This window comes from Choristoneura fumiferana, chromosome 23 (assembly GCF_025370935.1).
Source record: "Choristoneura fumiferana chromosome 23, NRCan_CFum_1, whole genome shotgun sequence".
In the NCBI taxonomy this organism is placed as follows: domain Eukaryota; kingdom Metazoa; phylum Arthropoda; class Insecta; order Lepidoptera; family Tortricidae; genus Choristoneura; species Choristoneura fumiferana.
This window is the reverse complement of record NC_133494.1, coordinates 12,292,645-12,315,834: the sequence shown is the minus strand read 5'-3', so window position 1 is coordinate 12,315,834 and position 23,190 is coordinate 12,292,645. Positions and strand designations below refer to the sequence as shown.

Below are 23,190 nucleotides of genomic sequence, written 5' to 3'. Positions count from 1 at the left end.
TTGCCATTAACTTTTGAGGAGTCCCTTTCTACGGAGACGATCCTCGCCAGGATGAGCGGATGTCACTGCTAAATAATTGTTACCAGATTACATCAGGTTGTTTTATTGGTTAGCGTATGCGTTTTCTGATTCAGTTGGTAAGTAGGTATATAAAATCCTCTTTATTCGTTTTATCCCGTGGGATATTCGGAAAATCTTTGAAACAGTTTTTACCTACCTGCATGCCAAATTTTAAGTTTCTAATATTTATAATTACGGAGTTAGGGCCACTTTGAAGCGAAAATTAAAATCCCATTTTATTCCTATCCCGTCGGAATTTTGATAAATCCTGAAAATTGTTTTTAGCCGTTAGTATTACCTACTTGCTCGCCAAATTCGAAGTCTCTAATAATTATAGTTACGGTAAAGGGTCAATAATTTGAAAGTGAAAATACAAATCCCATTTATGCACTATCCCGTGGAATTTCGAGAAATCCTGAAAGCCGTTTTAGCTGTAGTATTACCTACTTGCATGCCAAATTTGAAGTTTCTAATAATTATAGTTACGCAAATAGGGCCATTTTGAAGTGAAAATATAAATTCCATTTTTTCCCTATCCCGTGGGAATTTTGATAATCCTGAAAATAGTTTTAGCTGTTAGTATTACTTACTTGTTTACCAAATTTGAAGTATCTAATAATTATAGTTATGGAAATAGGGTCATTAATTAAAAGTAAAAATATAAATCCCATTTATTCTCTATCCCGTGGAATTTCGTAAAATCCCTGAAAAGAGTTTTTAGCTGTTAGTATTACCTACGTGCATGCCAAATTTGAAGTTTCTAATAATTACAGTTACTGAAATAAGGTCATTTCGAAATGAAAATATAAATCCCATGTATCCCTATCCCGTGGGAATTTCGAAAAATCCTTTCTTAGTGCGCGTCTACACCTATTAAGGAACATACATTCCAAATTTCAAGTTCTAGACCCAGCGGTTTGGCTGCTGGTTGATCTATAAGTCAGTCAGTCAGTCAGTCAGTCAGTCAGTCAGTTTCTTCTTTTATATTATATAGATTGTAAAACTCTTTGTTGTACATAAAACACATGAAAATAACAGAACACAGGGTAATAAGAATATATAATAAGGAATATATATAGGATAATAAGAATATATTGTTTAGATAATTTAAAATAAATCGGTCTTTTTCTGTTTCCATCTTAAGTTTCCATTGTTGTGTCTGCTCTTGTTTTTGATGTTTTTAACTGAAAGAGATCCTTTTAAGAAACATGTTCGCCTTTAAAGGTACGTACATCTGTTAATTTCATGTGCTTTATGTACAAAACGCACATACTTAGTGGACATTGAACTTCTTTAGAAATCGGCAAATATTGCATCGCTGTAGTCCGTACGCTCACTTCAAACCTATCTAATTTGAGTTGTAGGAAGTGGTCACATCAAAAAGATACGTTCCGCCTTCACGGTGGGCCGGCCATCGTTACTCCGTGTATAAAGGAATGATATCAACTCGTTATGTAAAAGCATAAACCTGCTATAAAAACGTCGCGGTATCTTTATAGGTTGGAATGCTAAAGTAGAAACAATTTTAACAAAAAATAGAACCGACTACAAAAAACCATGAAAATAATTTTCTACCAGTCTGAAGTCTCAGCACGAGCCAGCAGGAGTACTACGCACTTTATATTGGGCTTCAATCACTCCTGCTGGCTCGTGCTGAGGCACCGACCGACTTCAGACAGGTAAAAAATTATTTTCATGGTGTTTTGTAGTCGGTTAATTTTTTTTGTTATAACAATTTTTTTGAAGTCGATAGACATTATCGATAATATTGTACCTATGATTTCAAATAGTATTTTTGATTTTCATAAACAATTATTATGAATTTTATTTTATTTACTGAATTCCATTGCTTTATTTACGATTATTTTGTTAATTCATTAATGCTACTTTGTTACTACATGTCACACGGAAGTTTAAATAAAAACATCATCTTGTGTGCAAGATTACGTCATTTTTACGTCATCCGCACTTTTTGTCCGACCCCTGGTTATGCGGCATTGAAAGTACCCATCATCGAAGAGATTATTTAATCTTTTACTTATTTTACTTGGTTATGACATCAATTCGCATCAACATAACAGAGAACGCCATTATCGGGTTCCTTCATCACCAAGGTGTTCATAAACATCTAAATTTCAACTATAAACAAAAACAAAGATCAAATGTCTATTTGGGTGACTACCCGTCTACCGTCTATGGTATTTAAAGGGTCCGCAAAGGTTTCGAAAGGCAAAATAATTCACAACGGAATCAATCAAAGGGCCCATAACAATTATCGTTTGGCAAGAATTCTCCAGAACCCAAATATCTAATTGGAATTTGTAATTAGAATAACTTGAGCCTAATTAGTTTGGTCGGGCTTTGATTAAAGTATGTTCGTGTATTTTAAAGGCATGCCTTTGCTTTCGGTAACGGACAGAGCCAGTTTCCAGTGTGTAAAAGAGTACGTGAGTCTGCTATAAGCATGTTATATGTCGTAACATTATGATTTATTAGTATTAAATTGACTGAGGATAGAATAGCCTACTTAGTCGATAGAGCACTTGACTACGAAGTTTGAAGTCTCGAATTCAATCCTCGACGTATGATTAAATTTTTGTTAAATACTCACTAGCTTTTATGTAGGTACATTTTGTTGACTGTACGTACCTACTTGTATTTTCATCTAACCTTACTACTTACATTATTTATACCAAACTTCATCTAGAAAATTATCTAGCAAGATTCGAAACAAAGAAATAAAAAATGTACGAGTGGCCGCTAATAAAAAGCTTATGATTGGTTTTTGAGAATCTTTTTGTATTTTTTATTTAAACTCCAATTTTTTTACTTTTACGGTCATCCCGTAAAACCATATAGAAAAGAGACCAGCGCTGGAAATCGAACCCAGGTCCTCAGAATTCCGTGCTGCGAGCTATAACCCGGAGTCTAGACACAAATTTCTCCTATGCACACATATTATTTCAGGTTGCTTTTTCTACTACGCTACTTAAGCAGCAGCACTTAATTTGATTGCTTAGTAGCTACATCTCTTGTTTGGGTGAGCGGTTAGTTCCGAAAGAGTGTTACGTCTCTCGATGAGAGCGAAAACATAGATGTCGCTAGTGCTGCTGCTCAAGTAGCGTAGTAGAATAAAAAAGCAACCTGAGATAATGTGTGCATAGGCACAGAATAAGTAAAGCATAGGAGAAATTTGCGTCTAGACTCCTGTTCAGCGGTGGTGTAGGAGTTATAGCACGCAGCACGGAATGCTGAGGAGCTGGTCTCTTTTTCTGTTTTTCTGTGCATCCATGTCTCAGTTTGTATTTTCAATAAAAAGATTGTAAAAATTCGAATGTTTGCTCTCGAGTCTTGGATATTTATCATGTAAAAGTTGTATATTTATCTCCCTCCCCCCCCCCCCCCCACCATGTAAAACCCATTGGACAAGATTAATGTCGCATGATTAATATTAAGTACTTATAATATTGTTTCTAGGTTTTCAGGAATAAATGCTGATTTACTTAGGTGTACTACTCATCCTCAAATTCTACCAGGTTTATTTTTCCATGTTTATTAGTTGGTTCCATAGGTACTTTTTCTATCTTATTAGAATTTCAAGTCTTATTGGAAAATACTACTACACTATACTATACTATACTATTATACTTAATTTTATGTAATCTGTAATGTCACTGTTTTCCAAAATATATATTTCACTTCAAAGTTTAATATCTCAAAAACAGCTTAACCGATTTGAATTCGAATGAAGCATGTCTAAGAACCATCCTTAGAAAACCTGATTTCAAAAAAACCGCATTCAAATCGGTCCACCTGTTTAAGCGCTACGGTGCCACAGACAGGCATACAGACACACAGACACACATAGTGGTCAAACTTATAACACCCCTCTTTTTGCGTCGGGGGTTAAAAACCGACCAGTGCAATAAAGCCTAAGTCATAAAAAGCACCACCTGTCTGAATTACACAAAATTAGCAAACGGACATAAAACATGAGCGGGGAACAATACCGAAACCCTTTTACATAAATTGCAAGTGCGATTTCCATTTAAAGCATACTGGGTTCCATTAGGGTCCCTTAGATGAAGGGCCCGCTTGACCGGTGGGTTCCGTGAAAGAAAGGGCTCATTTTCATTAGGCGGTACGTTTGTAGGTATAGTGATACCGTATAGAGTCTGAGATGCTCAAAGTTTGTTGATTTTTTAAGTAGGTACTAAAATAGGTGTATTTTTCCACCAAATTATCATGAATTGAAATAACAAAGGAGCAAAATGTTTGAAATTTCACAAAACAAGCTATTTAAGTAGGTACTTTGGTTTTAAATAAAAATAAAATTACTGTTCTTACAACACTGTAGTAAGCGCTGCTGTTATATGTGTAAGTACTGTTGTTACAACAACATGTTCAATAAAACAAGCTCTACACTACAGTGTGACCTAATATCAATAAATTAACCTTTCGAAAGTACTTGAATTTCTTTTCCTAACCTCTCGGATTATATGTTAGGTAGGCCATTCCACTATTTAAACTGCAAATTATGTATCTGTCACAGTTTTTAAACACTTATGTCAACCACATTTTTTATTCACCGCTTGGTCATTAAGAACCATCTTACCTTACTCTGATTAAAAAAAAACCGGCCAAATCGGTCCACCTGTGCCAAGATAGGGTTACAGCCATACAGACACACAATTAAGTAATAAACTTCTCTTTTTGCGTCGGGGGTTAAAACCGACCAAGTGCAATAAAGCCTAGGTATACAGCACCACCTGTCTGAATTACTCAAAACTACATAATACATTCTCAAGCAAACCGAACCGCTACAGTTTTCCTTGAAAGTTTGATATACTTACTACCATTTAATTTTTTCAATTTTTCCATTACCGGTTTAGATTTTAAGGGGCGGGACGCTGGGTTTAGTGAAAATTTGCACTTTAAATTTGAATATTTGCAAAACAATACGCTGAATAGAATCGTCCAGCAAACCCCTAATGGTTTTAAAAGAGGTATAAACGAAATTTACCCCACAACTATAGGGTTGAAATAAAAAAAAAATGTTCCCACTTTACAACACTATAAGGAGGTACCCTAAAAAATTTTATTAAACATTTTAATTACAACATTTTGTACGGCTAGTGTACCTTATATCAACGTGCAAAATTACAGCTTTCTAGCACTATAGTCCCTGACCAAACCGCTCGGACAGATGAAGTACAGACATTCCACATGGCGAAACTATAAGGGTTCCGTTTCTGCACATTTTTCCGTAACACTTAAATTAACGACTTTTTCACCACACCGTTGGCGACTTGTTTTTTTTTTTAAATTTCATAATGATGGAAAACAGTGAAATATCGATTATTTTTTTTATATCTCGAAACGGTGAAAATTGCATTTATTTACATTAGTCGTGTATGTAAATGTAATGTGTTATGTGGTATGTAAATTCTTAATTTGTCATGTTCACAGCACTGATGGCAGCATCTGCGTATAAATCCAGATGGTTAAATTTTCTTCTAATTAGTACAGTTTGACAGTCACTGGCCAGAGGGTCACCATTTTGAAGCGTCCAGTTTTTCTGCAGCTACATTCCGCAAGGAGCACGCGCGGCATCTTGCAAAGGATACCGGCTCAGGTATGCGCACTGTCACGGCTTTTATAATCAACGGGGTAAAGTTTAAAATGACTGTTTAAAATCTTTGCATACCTACGAGTAGTGTCATCCTACTTTCAACTAATTCTCATAAATGCCAAAGTTTGTCAGTAGGTCGATCTCTCTCTCTCTCTCTCTCTCTCTCTCTCTCCCTCTCTGTGTGTGTGTGTGCGTGTGAATGTTTGTTACTCCTTCACGCTAAAACGGCTGGACGGATTGAAATGAAATTTGGTATGTAGACATCTGAACATCTGGAATAACGCATACTTAGGCTACTCTTTATCTCGATATTCTCGCTGTTGTTTTTAATGTGTGAAGAACACAATGTGAGTTTTGGAAATTTCCATGGGAATGTACTAAAGTATTTTTTTAGTAAATTCAGTTCAAATTCTGGGTCTGATGCTTTACGCGTGCGAAGCCGCGGGTAAACTATAGTTTACATAATTCCTTCAAAAATAAAAATGGTCGGACTGTACCTATCTCAAACGCTCCAAAATGTATTCCATTGCATATATATGGTATACAGCTTTCTGTGTGCAATATTTGTAAATTAACCTGCCTATAGATATTAAAATATTAGAATTGGAATCTAAATGTAATTTAACGAAACGATTCCCGTGTTTATTTAAATCATTGTTGGGCCTTAAGAACGCAAACGACAATTTAAACAAAAAGGCTTAAACAAAAGCCAGTTTCGCTCCCACTTAAGGACACACGCCCCTGCCATTATCCCCGACTTTTGTTTTAAAACGTCGAAATTAAAGTTTTTTTCGTAACAATTCTAAACTCGACAACAACTTCTATTTTAGCCCCGCATGTTTGTGGAAGTTTAAAAAGTTCCGTGCGGACTTTCGGAGCGATTCGTTTCACTTTATGCCTGCGGAGCGGGATATTTTAATTGGAGTGCGATGGTGACCGTTATTAGAGTAACCGAGGGGATTTATTGGCAGTTGCCGAGTTTTACCGTGTAAGTGAGCTTTATATTTAAAATTCGAACACTTTCAAAGTTAACTGATTTTTAGAGCTTTGTACCTCAAATGGAACATGGAATCCTACAGAATAACTACGTTTTATCTCTCTGCACGGAAGTCAGTCTGTCAACACAACTCTTTCAAAAAAAGAGCAATACATATGGAGGTACCTACATCGAGTTGAAATTTATATTCAACTCAAACAATTAAGTTACAAAAATAACGGTACCAAAAGATAATAACATTTTGAATGTATATTTTCATGAAATTGAGCAAGTTGTAAGACGAGCACAATTAAAGAGATACGTTCGAAAATCCTCTCATTCCACTCGGGCTGGGAATCAAACCCAGTTCCACGTCATTCCAAGGCCCGAGTCCATCTCCCTCCCTCCCTGCTCCCTGGCTTAACTAACTTTTTCTCTTTTTTTTTATTTGACTGGATCTTATTTTTATTTTGTTCTTATCTCAAAAGAACTAGCCAAAGAGTCCAAAGAGAAAATCGAAAAATAAATGCGATGTTAATAGGTCAAAATAAACAGTATCACACCTCAATTCAGTTCACCCTAGTCTACTTATTCATAGTCTACTTCTTAAGCCATAACGACGCCATCCAACCAATCTTATCGCTAATTCTGGCTACAACATACCTTACTCTCTAATCAGGGGTCATACTCTGGGATTTAAGTGTGCAATAACGAAAGGGCAGCGGGGGAGCGTACGGGAGGGGTAAGCAGTATTTACCGCCAGATTGCAATAAACATAGCCGAGTGGACGCGTAGTCCTGCTACGCCGGACACAGCTTGCTACGGGGAACAGCGACGCGCGTAGAGAGGTTACTAGAGGTTAGAAACTTTTAAGATGTTCTTGAAACTTTTGTTAAATGTGTCACATAAGTAATATTGTAAGTCACTTTTTTTTTAATTTCCAAGTGCAAATGTAACTAGCACATGGAGTTACTCCTTAAGTAGATGTTCGTACGGTTCAGCTACGATCGAGAATTTGTATTGTATGACAATAATGCACGATCTGATGTTTGATTATTGAATTCAATCCATTGCATTATGGAAAATGTATTTCTAATACTTTTACACGTACAAGTATGAGCGATAAAGCTGCATTAGAATTACCTTGCAATTTTCTACCTGTAAATGTAAGTACCTGTTTTCAAATTTCAAATCATTTTTATTCAGTAAAAAGGCCGCAATGGGCACTTTTACACGTCATTTTTTGAACTAAAAAAAGACCTCATTGCCAAGAAGAATGCGCCGCAAGAAACTTGGCAGAAAGTCATTTTTTCATAATAAAATAATTACAAATAGAATACTTATAAACTACAGGTATACAATAAATTAAAAAAAATATAATAATAATACAGGGATGTATGGGGTCCCTTAGTTATAAAACTAAACACTAACTATATCTATGTTCAGCGGAAGTGTAGAATGCTTCCACCGTCATACATATTTAAAAAATAATAATAATTTGATTCTGAAATATACATTTCAGGTAAAGTAACCATTAAGCTTTTGGATTCCGAAGGCAAGCTCACGTCTGCCGCCCCCAAAGTTAGCTCACACGCACTCATGTCATGCTCTGAAAATGTTTTCTGAATCGCTTACCATTGTGATGTGCAATAAAGAGTCATTATATTGAACTAGCTGTTGCCCGTAGACTTCGTTCGAATTCGAGAACTATGTAATTTTTCGGGATAAAAACCAACCTGTCCTTTCTCGGGTCTCGAAACTAACTGTATAACGAATTTCATCTAAATCGGTTCAGCGGCTTAGACGTGAAAAGGTAACAAACAAACAAACAGACTTACAAACTTTCGCATTTATAATATTAGTGGGATTGTATAACTAATTCAGAGCGACTCTACACCTGTCTCTGTCGCAAGGCCCCAGTCGGCCTCCGTCCGTCGCCCTCGTTAGAGAAGCTCAAATTAATGCCGGCCATTCTCCTGCTGACGCTGCCCAGTTGTTCTTAAATCTAATTACCATGCCCGCTATCCGCTACCGCTCAGTCTCTCAATATTTATCCTATGTACAGTCAAGGGCAAAGATATCGACACGGCCAAAGTTACAAAAATATGTATACACGACTTTATGCACTTCACATTAAGACCGTGTATACATATTTTTGCAACTTTGGCCGTGTCGATATCTTTGCCCTTGACTGTAATAAACTACAACGTCTACAACCTTTGCTTCTGCGCAACCGCTCGTGCAATAGGCCCTCTACTACGAAGTGCAAAATTCGAAATTCATCTTGCGGTCTCGCTGACGCTTATATTTTTAAACCGAGAGTGAGAGGGACAATGATACTAACTTCGATTTTCGAATTTCGTAGTAGCCCCTCTGTTCACTACATATTTTCAACTTAATAATTAATAATACTTATTAATCATCATCATCATCCCAGCCTATTATACGTCCCGCTACTGAGCACAGCTTCCTCTCAGAATGAGAGGCCTTGAGCCGTAGTTCCCACGCTGGCCCAGTGCGGATTGGGAACTTTACACATAACATTGAATAGCTTCGCAGGTTTGTGTAGGATTCCCCACGATGTTTTCCTTTGCCGTAAAGCTCGTGGTAAATTGCAAATGTAATTTCGCACGCGTGAATTTCTGAAAACTCCAAGGTACGAGCCGACGTTTGAACCCACGATCCTCAGCTTGAGAGGCCATAGGTCTAACCACTAGGCCACCACGGCTTTCAACCAATACCACTAGCCAATACTTAATAACAACTAGCCTATATTTAACCCAATTGTTATTTATTAAGGTACACCATCTAGACGTCGGAGACCGAGAACTTTTTTAACCCCTGTCGCAAAAAAAGGGATTTTATATTCGACACCAATTTCAGTGTGTCTATCTGTCTGTGTGGCAACGTTGATCTCAAACGGATAGACCGATTTCAATGCATTTTTTTTACGTGAAAGCGTGTTTCTTTGCGGTTGTTTTCAGCTATGATTGATGAAAATCGATTCAACCGATTTAAGCAAAATCTCGGAAACGGCTCCAACGATTTCGATGAAATTTGGTATGTAGGGGTTTTCGGGGATGAAAAATCGATCTAGCTTAGTCTTGTACCTGGGAAAACGCTTGGTACCAAATTTTAGCCTATAACAAAGTCGGGGATTTTCATTACTGTTTTCTGTACTGTGCTTGCTATGTGTTGGTGTGCAATAAAGAGTTATTGTATTGTATTGTACATTCCTAAATTTAATATTCAAATTATTTATTTCCAGAACAATACAGGTCCAACTAAAAAAGTGGTATATTAGATACAATAAAATTATATAAGCTAAAACTATAATAAATCTAAAAATGGACCCTGCGGCATGGTACCAAAGATGCTGGCAGCATTTCCCCGTTGGATCGCAAGACTGATGCGTTGAGCGAGGAAACTGCCAGCTCTTCGGTCTCCTGTGGTATCTCTGTCTCTTTGATAGATCTTTGAAGAGACTCAGAGCGCCAGGGCTCCACGGACCAAGGGTCTCGACGCCGAAAGGTACAAAATCATATTCGGCACCGAGACCACTGTATTTTCCTGCTTTGCATTCCTAAATTGGTTAGGTTAGGTTATTCAACTCATAAGTCTTAAATTGTCGTTATGCACTCTCAAAAGAACTCACAAAGGTTTTTCCGATCCTTAATAACCGCTTCTATGCTCAAAGTGATTCCCAAACACTCAACGTCTATTTTATTTCATCATCATTATCAGCCGGAAGACGTCCCCTGCTTGCATCCACCGGTTACTCGCAATTCTCACGATGTCGTCCACCTGGTGGGAGGCCTGCCAACGCTTCGTCTTCCGGTTCGCGGTCGCCACTCGAGAACTTTTCTCCCCCAACGGTTGGTTATCTTGCGTATTTTGACAGCTATTTCGGTGACTTTAGTTCTTCGACGAATTTCCGTATTGCGGATTCTATCGGACAAAGAAACTCCAAGCATAGCTCTCTCCATAGGTGGTTGCGTGACTCTGAGCCTCTCCAAGGTCCATATCAATGAACTGAAACAATTACTATAGATAGTGTGTTCGTGTAGTTCCTCCACACTACACTGTCGCGTTTGGAACTCAACCAGAGCTCACCTTCAGAGCAACACAACCGTTCACATGCTACTAGATCTGTTATGTGGAGAAACTGCATGAACACACATTTCTTGCAACCTAGCTATCATAAGATCGCGGGTGAGCAAAGTAATTTCAGTTCACTTAATAAACAAGAACACCCACACCCATCACCTCTCCACAATACACTCTAACTTTCAGTCCAGATGAAGACTCTGGTCGGACGATTAGCAGTCTTACCCGACATGGTTAAAGATGTGTATGGTTTGCAAGGGTACTGTATGGACCCAGAGAAGGCCATTAGTGACGCTCGCAACAGCTGTCAGTTCGCAGGCCGAGTAGGCGCGTTTCGTGTAGGGGAAAACTAGATGTGTTTGAATTCATTAAATAAGTAAATTTAAAAAAAAAAAATTTTTTACGATAATTGGGTAGTTTCGTGGGTAAAAAAAACCGTCAATTATTTAGATAATCAGAAGAATTGGACACGTATTTTTCCCACCTCCAACCTAAGCAGCTGGAGGACTATGGTAGACCGCTATGTCCAGCAGTGCACGTCCTATGGCTGATATGATGATGATGGTTGAAGAAGTTTTATTAGATGAGACAACGTAGAAAGCAAACACTGAAGAAGTTTAACTGGATATGACAATATATAGAAAGGAAGAAATACTAAAGAAGTTTAATTGGATGTGAACAACATTGAAAGAAAACTGAAGAAGTTTAGTTAATATTTCGGAACATACATAATAAATACAAGTATAACAATAAGCATTAAATTTATAAAATGATGATGATTATGATGAGCCTGGTGGAATTAATTCTAAAGGACTTTCAAATTATTCTAAGTATTACGTACCTATATAGAAGTAGGCATGAATAAACCTTACTTACTTACATGCTGGTATAACCTAACCTACCCCAAGTTGGAAAACACCCGACATTGTCATTTCACTGCAAAGTTCAATATCTCAAAAACCGTTTAAGATCTACGGTGCCACAGACAGACACACAGACACACATAGTGGTCAAACTTATAACACCCCTCTTTTTGCGTCGGGGGTTAAAAAACAAGACGTCTAAACCCAAATACCTACCAAAGGACGCTTGCGTACTCTCAAAGCTATGCAGATAGGGTCTCGGCAAATATTGAACGAGGCTCCCTTACAACACAAAATCAAACCTTTTATTTAAGTCCGAGCACACAAGGGGCATTGTTTGCGGGGGTCGGGGTCAACAACCCTTCCAGATGACCAGAGGATAACCAGATTCGCTATTACAACAATTTATTATGCTTTCAGATCATTTGAATTGTTTGAATAGAATTCGGCCTTTGAGATGCGAGTAAGGATTTTAGGAGACAATGAGGGGATTTAAGGGTGAAACAAAAGTACGTTTTATTTTATTTTTAGTCGTTAGTCTGGCGGCGGTAGGCTGATTAATAAGACTGTCTGTAAGAGCGGTAGCGTATATCCGTTACCGTATACCGTTATCCCGGAAAAATGTATAGTTCCCGAGGGAAAAACGCGCGATAACCGAATTCCACGCGGGCAAAAACGAATACTGTAATATTTGTCCAAATTATTATTTGTCATAATTTTTTTACTACTAATTTACTACAACAATGGCTAAAGAGATTGACCAATTTTATATGGGAGTTGGATCAAGTACTGCCCAGACAACACACTGCGTATTATGCTCACTAGACTGTACGAGTACCTATACCAAAGCGCTTAAGATCTATCTCAGGGGTCGTGAAAAAAAAAACGTTTTGATGGGAACTGAATCATTTATTTGAATTTGTTACGTTAAAAGTATTAACAGTAGAGTGCTGATCACCATTTAATTAATTCAGTAATTGAAAAAATTTAAAATGTTTCTTCTAATATAAACTAACGTATAAAATGGAGCTCGCAAGAGTGGTAATTATTTTCATTTCTGGGCAGCATTTGGGCAACCTTGTCATTGTCAATCGCCTATTGCCAGTAAACAAAGCTTTTACAAAAATAGAAAATAAAGTTCACTTGAACTGAAAAATGAAAAAAAACTTCACTTGAATTGAAAACAAAATATAATCTCCTCACTCAGTTAACGGTTAAAACTATTTTATACCTAGTCTTCGTAAATTAACCTGAAAAAAGTTCCACTTGTAGATTTTTATCCCCCGACGCAAAAAGTGTGACTGTCTGTCTGCATGTGGCACCGTAGCTCTTAAACGGGTAGACCGATTTGAATGCGGTTTTTTTTATTTGAAAGCAGGTTTTCTAGCGATGGTTCTAAGAGATGTTTCATCAAAATCGGTTCAGCCGTTTTTGAGATATATTGAACTTTGAAGTGACAAAGTTGGGGGTTTTGCAACTTTTTGTTGGTTAGGTATTATTTGCAACTTTTAATTTTTTTTAGAAATATTTACTTAGTTAATAGAAATTAGGTTATTTGCTATTAAAAATTGTATTTTTAAATGTGTGTATTCATCATCATCATCATAATCCCAGCCTATATACGTCCCACTGCTGGGCACAGGACTCCTCTCAGAATGACAGAAACGGGTGGGAAATTTGTGTTAGGTACTGCTGCCAAATATTGCGAATTATCATTATCAGTTCATAGTTATTTCATTTGGGCACAGGATTCCTCTCAGAATGACAGAAACGGATGGGAAATTTGTGTTAAGTACTGCTGCCAAATATTGCGAATTATCATTATCAGTTCATAGTTATTTCATTTGGGGGAGGCCTATATGATGATGATGATGAGTTTATAGTTTTAACAAAGTGCCCCCGCTTGAATCGTGCCGTGCCGTAAGCCGAGACGGTAAGCAGATTTGAGCGGAACCCCGGCTTCGTTAGGGCGATCCCCGCTAGTTAACGTCACTTCAAGTTAGCCTTTGAACTTTATTTTTGCACTAAAGTAATAAAGTTTGTTTGTTTATACTCTTTATTGTACAAAAAGGAAATACAAAAGTAAATACAAAATATAAAAGGAAAGTAATTAGTAGTAGGAATTGAGGTTTATTTAATAGACAGTTTTTAGATATGGCGCTGTAAAAATAGAAGTTTGTGTTAAAGTAGTGTCATGTAAGTTACTTATTTTGACTATAATTGTTTTATTTAGTTTTGGTTTGTTTAATCTTTTACCTTATTTCAAGGTTTTTTTAACTAAGTGATTACTTTTTTGACACTAGAGTATAATTTTACATTTTAGTAATTTTCATCAACAAACTAGATTTAACTCAGTTAGATATGTGTACCAATTTAATTTATTCCTGTGACATAAATAAACACGATTTTTTTTTGCGCGATGGAGTCAATGACACTTTTTTGTTCACTTGCACTCAGATAACTCATGGGCTACCTGCCTCCTGGTGCTCCTGCTAGGGCTCCAGTTGACGCCGGCGGGCGGTCGCCGGTGCCGCACGCGCCAAGTGCCGCGGGCCCGCGCCCGTCCCGCTCCCACCCGCCCGGCCGCCGCGCCTCTCGCTCGCGCCGGCGCGAACACGTGTTTATTTGTATGTTTTATCCTTCAGCGGCTTTAAACCCAACCCACTCCGACCGCAAAGTGCGCTCCGCGCCCGCCGCGCCCGCGCCGTCGCCGCCTCTCGCTCGCCGCCGCCGCCGCCGCTGCCGCGAGCACCGACTCGTCCGCGAAACTTTGTCCGAAGTCGACGGGCGCGGACGTACGCCGCGTATTAATAGCGACCGGACACCGCACCGCATCGCGCGACGAGGGAGCCCCACGCGAGTCGCTCCACGGCCGCGCCGCCCGACGCACGCACCCTCACGCAAACACGACACGTACTACGCGACAATCCGATTAGAACAAAATCAAAAAGCAACCCTGTCGAAAGCGAGAGCGACGTGCGTGACGGCCGTCGCGTAAACACCGAGCGCAAAAAGTGCCGCCGTCAGTGAAACTAGTGAAAAGTTTTTTCGCCGAGCGCGGGGGAGCCACCCCTCGGCGCCGGAAAAAATCGGCTCCTCGCGCCCCTCGCGCGCCGCCCGCCGAACTTTTCATTCACCGAGGAAAAAAGTGTGGCAAGGCCGCCGTGACGTCACCGCGTCAAGTGGGCACGCGTGCGTTCCCTAGCAACGAGTTATCTCGCAGTTTCGGTTGATGGGACTGGGACGAGTGGAATCGTGCGTGTGTGGTGAGATGGCAGTGTGTGTGGTCTCGTGGTGTGTGGTGTAGCCAGTGATGTAGTCGGGGACAGCTGACCCTATGTGCAGCACGCAGCGGCCGCGGCTGGCGAGGATGCACCTGACGGGGGCCAGCAGCGGCGCCGTGTCGCCGGACACGAGCTCGACGCTGTTGCACGAGACTTACACGAAGATGACGTCTGATATCCTAGCGGAGCGGACGTTGGGGGACTTTATATCGGAGCACCCTGGGGAGTTGGTGCGGACGGGGAGTCCTCATTTCGTCTGCACGGTGCTACCTCCTCATTGGCGGTCGAACAAGACGTTGCCGGTTGCCTTTAAGGTGGTTGCCTTAGGAGATGTAGGCGACGGCACGCTGGTGACCGTCAGAGCCGGCAATGACGAGAACTGCTGTGCAGAGTTGCGGAACAGTTCTGCAGTGATGAAGAACCAGGTGGCAAAGTTCAATGACTTGAGGTTCGTCGGCCGCAGCGGTCGCGGTGAGTGCTGAAGGTGCAGTTATGATACGCAATGAATTATTATAATTATGACAGCTAGTTATCTCTTAACACTTTATTAAAATAATCCAAGATAACGTATTGAAAACAAAAAGGCTACTTACAGTGTACTTAAAAAAAACAATAAAATAAACGAAAGTGCCTAAAAATGTGACGCCGTCATGAAACGAAACGAATGATATTTTTATCAGTATTTTGTGCAATCACGTTATAATTTAACGTTTATGGTACAGTCAAGGGCAAAGATATCGACACGGCCAAAGTTGCAAAAATATGTATACACGGCCTTAATGTTAAGTGCATAAAGTCGTGTATACATATTTTTGCAACTTTGGCCGTGTCGATATCTTTGCCCTTGACTGTACTAACTCAATTACTCGTACATATCGCCGCGGCAATTGTCGATTATTAAATTACCTGTTTATCATGATAATTTAACATGAAAATACAAAAGATAGGATAGGGAAGTAAAAGCAAACAAAACTTAAGTACGTTTGTATTTTAATTGTAAATGTTATTGCTACTATTTTAAATACTGACATCATAACCTGGTAAATAACACGTAGACTGCTAATATAATTCCTTCTTTTCGCTATGTTAAAGGTAAAAAGGTGTCCGTGTAGTTTTTTTTACTTGTTTAAAATATTTTGATATTAATTATAAGATTTATAGTTAATTTAATTTTCAATCGTGGCTCTCCTTTACCATGGAGTAATTCACCTGCCCCTGTGTTTTTTTTTGCACCTAGGTGCTTTTGGGAGATTACTTTTACGTTCGTCCACTTTCATCTGAAAATTTCACTTACTTGCTTATAAATTTAGATCTCAAAACACTTACACCTACTTACATTTATACTATTACTACGCATAATTTGTTACCTTTTTATAGTGTTTGAATTTCACTTTATTTTATGTCTGGCTAATGTCATAATATTTGCACTGTTAAGCGAAAATATAGTTATTTTTAATTTTAATTTATGCTTGCTTTTTAGCTTGCGACACAGAGTTCACTAGTAATCCTAGTGCAGGTAAACGTGTTACGTAGAATTTTGTATAACATTGTTTTTATTGTTATCTTGTACTGCAAATTATCTTATCTATCCATTATTATTCGGTGCAATTTTTTTGCATAATTTCTTTGATTACAGTTAGATAAATTATTATTAATTATACTTAAACAAAAATAGAGTATCAGGAAAGTTTTAGTTTTTGTTTTATTGTTCTACTTATAAGAATAGAATTTCATGAAATTGAACTATAAGTGTTTTACTGATAAAAACTTTTTGTTATGACATCTAGAGGCACGACAGCGCCCCTAGCAAGTCGAGCCCATTTTTTTTATATGTACCATGCAGCTTTTTACGCTTTTTACTTATATATTTTCGCTGACTGTACTAACCTTAACTATACAGGGTGGAAAAAATCAATGGGCCCTGGAGGGCAACTACCTATTTAAGGTAATTATATATATAATAGATAAGAAAATTATAACGTAGGTATCACTTACTTGTTACAATTACAAGTGAACAATACTAGGTACCTAATGTCAATAACTATTCTATTTCATGGTATCTCGTACAACAGATGAGTGTAAGGCCAAATTAGTTTATTAGATAAATTTTATCCTGAACCATAAGCCTATCGATTTGTGTAATAAAATAGCGAGTGTTTATTTTTTTAATTTTTAGTTTGTTCGATTCCCGGGTGGGACAAGCGAAGTTTAGAAGATCTTTGAATGCAGTTTTGTTCAATTTTAAAAATAAAGGAACTAAAGGATTTAAGGTAGTTGCCCTCCAGGGCCCATTGATCCTTTCCATCCTGTATAAATATGAATCCCTATTTCCCTTGCTCATGAACTTGAGAACAACTTTACCGATTTCATCCATCTTTTCTTTACGTTAATTTGAAAATAAAAAACAGAAATTAGCGCATAAAATTAATTAATTAAGAAAACGTTTAATTACAACCGCTAGAATTAGAAACATGAAATTTAGCGCGGTTTTTTTATGCAATGTTAATGAAATTCGCGGTGTAATTTTTAGGAATATTCGTCAGATTTTGATACGAAGATAATGGAAATCTGTAATAACTTACGAACTACTTTTTCGCCAAAAATACCCACGAGGTCGTATTAATTATTTATTTATTCAATTCACATACTTCTATATTTACCACTACTACCGTATGTGAAGAAAAATGTTTTAGGGTGGGTTTGGTTGGGAGCTGCGTAGAGTAGTAACATGCTTGACATAGATAGACATTATAATATGGGTCTAAATCCCATCAGGTGCACCAAAAACACTTCAACGTTAAAAAAACATATATCTTCACAATGTGATTCCCAGCGAGTTAAATATTTTTTTATCATGGCGCCGCATTGATATCTGTACCTTTTACAGCACTAGACTGGCTGTTAGGAACAAAACGCGCGGTGCATCAATCATCTACATATATTACTTTGACACAAGCCCTGTAGGGCTACTACTAAGAAATTTCAAAATCGAAGTTCATATCGTACCGTCCCGCGTGCTAATATTATTTCATACGAGTGTGAGAGGGACGGTTCGATACGAACTTCGATTTTCGAATTTCGTAGTAGCCCTACTGTGACAGACGTCAACAAACTATAGTGAAACGTTCACCAAACCGCGCTGTGAACTTATTCCGAGCGCCGTTTCAATTCAAATTCAAATCATTTATTCAGTAAATAGACCGCAACGGGCACTTCTACACGTCATTTTTTAAACTACCAGCGCTATCGGAAAGGCCATTATTGCCAAGAAGAATGCGCCGCAAGAAACTTGCACTCTATACATAGATGTGGATGTGGCGCCAGTAATGACAAGTATGGAAAATTGTGTACAGTCACCAGCACCAATATCTGACACAACAAAGCGTGCATGAAGCCACAATAAGCATAAGGCCGGTAGGACGTGTCAGATATTTTTGCCCGCTCCGCTGTAGCAGATATTAATGCACGTGACTGTACAGTGTCAACGACAAAGATATCAATACAACCAAAGTTACAAAAAGATGTATGCACGACCTTAATATTTTTTTATTCTGAGAGGGAGGCAAACGGGCAGGCGCGTCATCTTAATGTTAAGCTAATAAAGTTAACTGTACTCTTACACAAACTGCGAGGTGTTGCATTCGGCTGTTGACACATAATAATATAATAATAATAATAAATTCATTTATTTCGGGCAACTTGGCCCATATAATAAACTACACATACATAACTCACGCTCTCTTACTTTCTTTGTTGCCTGTCGAATATAATATACTATATTCACTCGACGCTACTTGTACTTATGAAATCGTACATCCATACGTATTTAATTCCTCTTAAATATCTATTAATAGGTTTATATCTCAGGCTAATACAAGTAAAGTTGCATTTCTTCCATTACTGTCGGAAAAAATTGCTTAAGTTGTACAAGCTTTATAAACATTCACAGTGCGAACCCTAATTTAACTTTTAAACCGATAACAATAACATTTAAAGGAACTCCCGCACTGGGGCAAAAGTCCGTGACATTGGGGAACTTGGGCAAACTTTTTCGCGCAAACTTAAGAAAGTTGAATGTCAAATAAGGAGGGCGGGATATTTGGGCGGCCACTTCCGCCCTTTGGCCCGCCCTGTCTTGAAGAAGTTTACTTTTTGCGCAGGTTGTATAAGGATATTCAACGCGTTTTTCCTTGAACTTGCAACTCGCAAATGGGTTTTATAGATTTAGTTTGATTTTCACCGCATATAGCCAAATAATCACTCACAGATAGTCACAATATATATACATATATAGTCTTTGCTGTGAACAATCCCTGCACTACCTACAGTCGTCATTAGATCAAAAGGTACAACTGCAAACTTCGCTTTGGCTCTTTCTTTTTGGGACAGGTTTACAAAATTGTGCCTTATTATTTACCGACGGAAAATATCATTCTTAAACATAGAATCAGTGCAGTGTTGCTAGCCGGTAATTGTAGATAAAGGGTTCAAAGCTTGACCTATAAACCCATAAGCGCGGTAGCTAATTTGCTGTCAGGCTAGTTAAGTGCATGGATACTTTAGAATCGGTAAACAAGCATTAGTCAAGTACAAATACTACTAAATACAAATACCGACACTCGTGTATGGAAATTGTTACATTTCTGAACCTGTAATATACGTGACTTATTATTGTTTTTTTGACAAATTCAAGGTTGGTAATTTTGTACAAAATACAATAATATGATAGGAAACAAAATTAATAAAAACTACATAAATATACCTAACTATAAAAAGAAAACACCATCTAAGAGGCCCTCCTGCGGCATAGACCCCAACACACTGGCCGCATTACCTCTCTGTACAGTCAGAGAAATTCGCTGGGAGAGGTAAGCGCCAGCTCTGGGGTCTCTTCCTATTATATTATTGTATCTTGTGTTGTGAATAAATAAAACATTAAGATTAAAAAAAATTTTTTTTTTAACAACTAGTGCTTATTTTAAAATCGTTTTCATAGTATACAATCATATCCAATCGAAATCATATATATCATATATAGATAGTTATATAAATCGAATCATATTCGTTGGTTTTAGAAATTGCCGTCTAGATGAAAATATCCACTTTCAACTACTAAACGATCCCTCAACGCATACAGTGGTCATCGGGACATTCTATCTAAATATTATATTATTCTGTCTATTTTAATAAGAGGCTCGATATCAAACCTTTTCATGGTAATCGAAAATTTTCAATGAGCACATGTATTAATTAATATTTATATCGACATCTTCCTATCCCTATCATATGATAGGGATAGGCATATGCCTAGAACGTGCCCCGAGTTAGCACAGCCCTGACAAAAAACGTGCGGGAATCATGTCTGACATGGTTTAATTGCGTGTATCGATAAAACTTGATCGTCTTTAACACCGTTATGCACAAGCGTTCGTTAAGGGGTTTTTATTTGTTGTTTTTACGTTGCTTAGGATAATATTCGCTTGGGAATTGTTCTTTAATTTGCTCTACTGATAATTTCAAAAACCGGCCAAAAGCTTATCGGACACGCCCGAAATAGGGTTCCGTAGCCATTACGAAAAAATTAAGTAATATTTTTCTAAGGATTTCGTATTTTATAGGGAATCTTCCATAGATGGTATATTTTATGCCAAATATGTGGTCTACCACCCTAAAGTTGATAATCGTGTGCATGGCATAAAACAATAAGGCCAATAGACGTGTCCGTCAACTTTAAAGTTCAACTTTAGCGACATATTCATTTGATAGGAACTTGTTTAAAATTTATAGACCACTTATTTGGCTGATGGTACATTCAACTAAGATTGTAACGGAGGCCTTCTTAGCGGAGGCGGAGGCGGATGCAGAAGCGACGAGCGACGGAGGTGAAAGTGGATGTAGAAAAATAGTTACGTTATGCTTTATTCAACTCAAAAATCTCTAAAATTTCTAAAAAAAAACTGCCAAATCTCACTTGTTTTCGGCGTCATCGTGCATGTGACTTAAATAAACAATTACTTTGTATAAAATCACTTTAAAAAATCGCGGTTCAATCAAACATAATATACATTACAATTTCGTACGCCCAAGCAACGACACAGATTGATTCCTGTCGTGTGTTATTTGACATACGCTCGCCCCCACCCCGACCGCGTTCCCGCTGCGCGCCGAGATAATGAAATGAGAAATAAACCTCCGTTAAAACTCCGCAAAAAAAATGCGGAGGCGGAGGAGGAGGCGAAGATACGATTTCTTGCTGAACTTCCGCAGTAACGGAGGCGGAGGCGAAGTTCCGTTACAGCCCTACATTCAACTACATGTACATTAGTACACTTAGCCCCTGTTTCACCATCCATTGATTTGTATGAAAAATACGAATGTTTGTACTCGGTTTTGGGTGTTTACTATGTATTTAAGTATGTATCTATCTATATAATTATATTTATCCGTTGCTTAGTATCCATAACACAAGCTTTGCTAAGCTTACTTTGGGACTAGGTCAATTGGTGTGAATTGTCCCGTGATATTTATTATTTATTTTATTTTATTTTATTGATTAAATTTATTTGACGGATAAATGTGATGCCGCCTCTGTTTGTCTTGTTCGAATAGACGGAGACGGCATCACATCTATTCTTCAAATAAAATTAATCAATGGGTGGCGAAACAGCCCCTTACTTTCAAAAATCAAACTCTTAATTACAGACAATTTTGCATGATTTTTCCCTAAGATTTTTCCTAGTAAACAAGTATTTTTCCACTATAAATGGTCATTTACCATTTAAACCTACATTTAAACAGTCTGTTCAGTTTATCGGTTTTAGCCGCGTTCGATTTGGCATGACGTTGGTCACAGAGAGAATATTAAACAGAATTTGTGGCCCTCATGGAAGCTGAACCTAACGCACTTACGACAGGAGTTAACCGCCTTAACTCACTTCAACCACAATAGCCAAGCTCTCTAATATAGAAAGGCTAATATTGGAAAAAATCTTAAAGAATATGGCTGCTAAATTTCTATTCTCTAGTACCTTGAATATCTTAAGATGCGGCCACGTAATCCTATGTGACATTGTATATTTTGAATGTAAGTATCGCACCTTTGCGACAAAACTGTAACATCTGGTAATATCGCAACTTTAGAGATAACACAGTTTTGTCGCAAAGAAGCGGTATACAGTTGAAACAAAAAGTGGTTAAGCTTCCAGCAGTTGTTCTCATTATTTCGTACTAAGGGTGGTTTCAGAATAGCGTTTTATTTGCGCGTAGTTGCTCTTTTTTGGCAACGCGTGTCCATACAGTGCGTACATTTGCGGTTTTGTTTTCTTCGAATACGCAGAAATACGCGCGTACTTACAAGCGCGTTCGGTTTAATCTCGGCCAGGGCGCGTACGCACAAAATCGACCATATACGCGCAGAAAAGACGCTAGTCTGAAACCGCTCTAAAGGTCTACATCGCACATCCAGAGCGCATCTTTACATTTCTTTGTGCCTTTATGTACTTAATAAATAAATCAATGATTTAGTGTCTAGTCGACTAACAAACTATTCGTTTATAAAAAAAAAGGTAACGTACTACAAGCGTTTCAACCGCTATCGGTTTTCGTCACTTATACTGAAGAAATGAGTCAGCAAGAATGAAAAGATTTTATAAAACGATTGGTGTGCGGCACACTTACAATTCATTAAATTTCTTGCTTGTGGTCTCTCATTTCTTCAATATAATGCGACAGAAAACTTGCAGGTAGCTCGAAGAACTACGCAAAAATACAAGTGGAGGAATGCACTAAAATAAATAAATAAATATCACAAGACACTTGACACCAATTGATCTAGTCCTAAACTTCACAAATTAAGCAAATGTTGTAATATATTAACTATATTAAATGCCCAAGAATAAACGGTCATATTTTTTATACAAATATCTGCCCGACCGGGGATCGAACCCTATTCATGTTCATGAAACAACTAGCCGATTGTCCATTAGTTGTCTAGTACACCAGTAACGTACCAAACCTAACACTCATCTGAAATCGATCCGCAAGCGTCAACTCGGCCGTGAAACAGCACGACGCAACTTGCGGCTTTTACCCACTACCCCAAACCAGGGGCCGGCCATAAATGAAATGGTAGTTTTCCGCGGCTAACCGGGCCGGTTAACCGGGTAGCCGGGTACCCGGGTATACCCGCTGTGGCCACGTTATGGTTGACAAGAGCTGTTACGGTTGACGCGAGGCCACACGCACGAGGATTGCGTGTACCGACGTCGC

The 23,190-nt window shown here is 38.2% G+C and overlaps 1 protein-coding gene across 2 annotated transcripts in view; it reads left to right on the top strand.

Moving 5' to 3' along the window:
* Positions 1-14,375: 14,375 nt before the first annotated feature.
* RunxA (RUNX family transcription factor Runt related A) overlaps positions 14,376-23,190 on the top strand; it is a 48,326-nt gene continuing 39,511 nt past the window's right edge. For both annotated transcript variants that reach the window (XM_074105557.1, XM_074105556.1), the window contains exon 1: positions 14,376-15,393. In XM_074105557.1, coding sequence (XP_073961658.1) covers positions 14,976-15,393 — 418 coding nt within the window. In that variant the 5' untranslated portion in view covers positions 14,376-14,975. The remainder of the gene's footprint in view (positions 15,394-23,190) is intronic.